Source organism: Prunus avium, chromosome 2 (genome assembly GCF_965620075.1).
Source record: "Prunus avium chromosome 2, drPruAviu1.hap1.1, whole genome shotgun sequence".
NCBI lineage: Eukaryota > Viridiplantae > Streptophyta > Magnoliopsida > Rosales > Rosaceae > Prunus > Prunus avium.
The window spans coordinates 13,077,031-13,079,685 of NC_142285.1; the positions used below are offsets into that span (position 1 = coordinate 13,077,031).

General features: G+C 47.2%; 1 protein-coding gene across 1 annotated transcript; it reads left to right on the top strand.

The window, feature by feature from the left end:
- The first annotated feature begins 897 nt into the window (after positions 1 to 897).
- LOC148296536 (uncharacterized) lies at positions 898 to 1,839 on the top strand. Its single transcript, XM_088248557.1, has one exon. The coding sequence runs from the start codon at positions 898 to 900 to the stop codon at positions 1,837 to 1,839; it is 942 nt and encodes a 313-aa protein (XP_088104683.1).
- The last annotated feature ends 816 nt before the right edge of the window (positions 1,840 to 2,655 follow it).

Consider the following 2,655-nt stretch of genomic DNA (forward strand, 5'->3'; position numbering starts at 1 on the left):
AACTTTCTACTCTGTTCCTCTCTTGACTTCTTCTAATCTCCCCTCGTGTCCAGACTCAGGATTGTTGGAGACATGAAAGCGTCGAAGGGCACCATCCGTAACTGCTAGTCGGTTAAGCACGAAGAAACCGCTCGCACTCGTTGGGAGGAAGCAACCGCCTCTCATTTAAGAACCCTAATCTTTCGAATTTCCTCTTCAATCCGTTCAAGGCTAAATTCGAGGAGGCCACTTCGCAAGGCGTGGGGCAACTTTGAGAGGAAATTGCAGAGCAGTTCTCCGATTTTCCCTTCTCTTCCTTTGATTTGACAACCTGCTGGAAAGAACGGGCGTGAGAGTGGTGGTAAGCGTTGCTTCTCCTTCCCCTTTTTACTTCTTGATTCCTTCGTCGCATATATGCATCCATATATATATATTGAAAATGCCGCACGAAAAGGGAAGAGAGGAATTCAATTTTCTTCGATTCTTCCTCTTAGCCTCTTGCTGTTGTATGTTGGGTAATTTCTTTCTGCTTCGCCTCTATTGCTCCAGATGATGTCGAAGCAAGGTAGAAAAAAGCATAAGCATGCACTATGTCGAATAACCAATCCATGGCCCCCCTTAAATGATTAACTCTTTCTTCTTTTTTTTGTACTTGCATCAAATAGCTTCTTCCCCTTTTCCTTGGGTGAAATTGTACAAATGCATTGGCTTGATCTCTCTGCAAGTGTGGCATTGGCATGAAATTGTAAGAATGATGGAAACATGCATATGCGTGTGCGTGTTGTTTTTTTTTTTCTTTTCTGCCCCCCTTGTTTTTGATATAGTGAGAATTTGAGTCTTTTAGGCTATTCGTGAAGGTGCCGGAACTTATGCATTTTTCCCTTTTTGGAAGATATCTGTGACTCAGTGGGTTCGACTATGGCATCCGCTAATCTCCCACCAATCATGATGGATCACCTCTATTCCATGGATGATGATCTTAAAGCAGGAGGGCTCCTGTTGCTGCTTGAAGAAGCTCGTGAGAATCCTGTCATTGGTGATGAGCCGTCGCCTGAAATTACTCCCGTAATTGATCCTGCTTCCATATCCAGGTGCTGCATCGAGAAGGGTTTGTTTCCAGCCGTCCCCCTGTTCTTTCAGTATCCTTGCAGCATCAGTAAAGGCTGGTCGACGTGGGTGGATTGCGAGCTGCTAGACCCATCCACTTGCCACATCTTACGCCGAGCACAAGTTCTTGACGCCATTTTCCTCTCCAAGCTGTGGGACATTCATATTGAAGCAAAGATGCTCCGTCATGTGGTCCGGAGGTGGAGCACCGCTACCCACACCTTTGTATGTCCATGGGGGGGATTTACCCTCACTCTTGAGGACGTGGCAAACATATCTCGCCTCCCTGTTTGTGGGGACCGAAGCCCTTTCGATATCACCCTTACCCTAGAAGAGATGAACAATCTCGCAGTCCTGCGAAAGGGTGCTCCTACCTCTCCCAGCACTTCGCTTCGATTCAGCAACTGGATAAAATATTTTGGTGATGCGAATAGGCAGGGGCCTTGGTGGCTAGCTGCATTTATATTACTGTGGCTTGGGCGGTTCGTGCTCTGTGACTTTTCTCAGGACTACCTGCATGAGCGAGTATTTCCCTTGGCTTTGGCTATTGCTCGTGGTGACTCGATTCCTTTAGCCCCCATGTTCCTAGGAAACTTATACAGGCTACTTGATCAGTGTCAGATTTTGGAGAAAAATGCAGCGGGAACCATGGGTGTAGAGACTTTCTTGAATTCCGGCTTCTTGCAGGTGTTTTTGTGGGAACATCTCAAAGGACTGGATGTATGCCCGCTCCCCTATTCGCGTGCTATGTAGTCTGCTGACCTAGGCCATGGTTCTTTCATGCCGGATAGTCTCCCCCTTGTCTGCAGGTGGTTTAAGCGAATGCAGAGAAAAGGCCAGAACTTTTTAGGGCTACTGAATGACATAAAATACTTCATCTTCCGCCCTTACCTTCACCTTTGTGCCCTTTTTTGCCAATGTTAACGACACCATTGAGGTCCCAGCAGTGATGTCTCAAGGTTGCCGTTTTAGAAGATACTCTCTTTAGAACGCTGCTCACCTCCCGTTGCCCATTTTAGGCGACAGCCGCTCAGAAATCTCCGTAGTCTATTCACCCCACCGGGTTAGACGGCAATTCGGACTTGACCAAGGCGTGCCAGCCAGTTCCAACCAAGGTGACCCCTTCCTACTTCACAGGGTCTTTTGGAGCAATCGTAACGTGCCGGATGGCGTTAGGCCCCCTGTCCTAGTCGGCAAGCAAAGAGTTGGTGGTTTCTAACCGGGTTATCAAGCCTACTGGAACCGTTGCCTTGCTTCCCTGCGCGAGTTTCAGTCCTCTCATTGTGACAGATTGCCTCCGTCTACCGCCTACCATGCTGGTCTACTATCGAAAGAGAAAGCAATTCCCTTAAGCGTGAAACACAACCTGCCCTTTATCTCTAAGAGTGGTGACATTGTCGGGGAGGTTCCTAAGATAAGACAGAGACCGGTGTTGTTAATATTATGTTAACTCGCAATTGTATGGGGCAATTAGTAGTATAGCAAGACAAGTACGAGGTCGTACCCACGAATACTAAGAAGTTAAAACTGGTTATGTACTTAGATTACCAAATTCAAGAAAGTAGGAGG

Excerpts from the sequence above, each read along its gene's own strand:
- LOC148296536 (XM_088248557.1), top strand. The coding sequence starts at position 898 with ATGGCATCCGCTAATCTCCCACCAATCATGATGGATCACCTCTATTCC.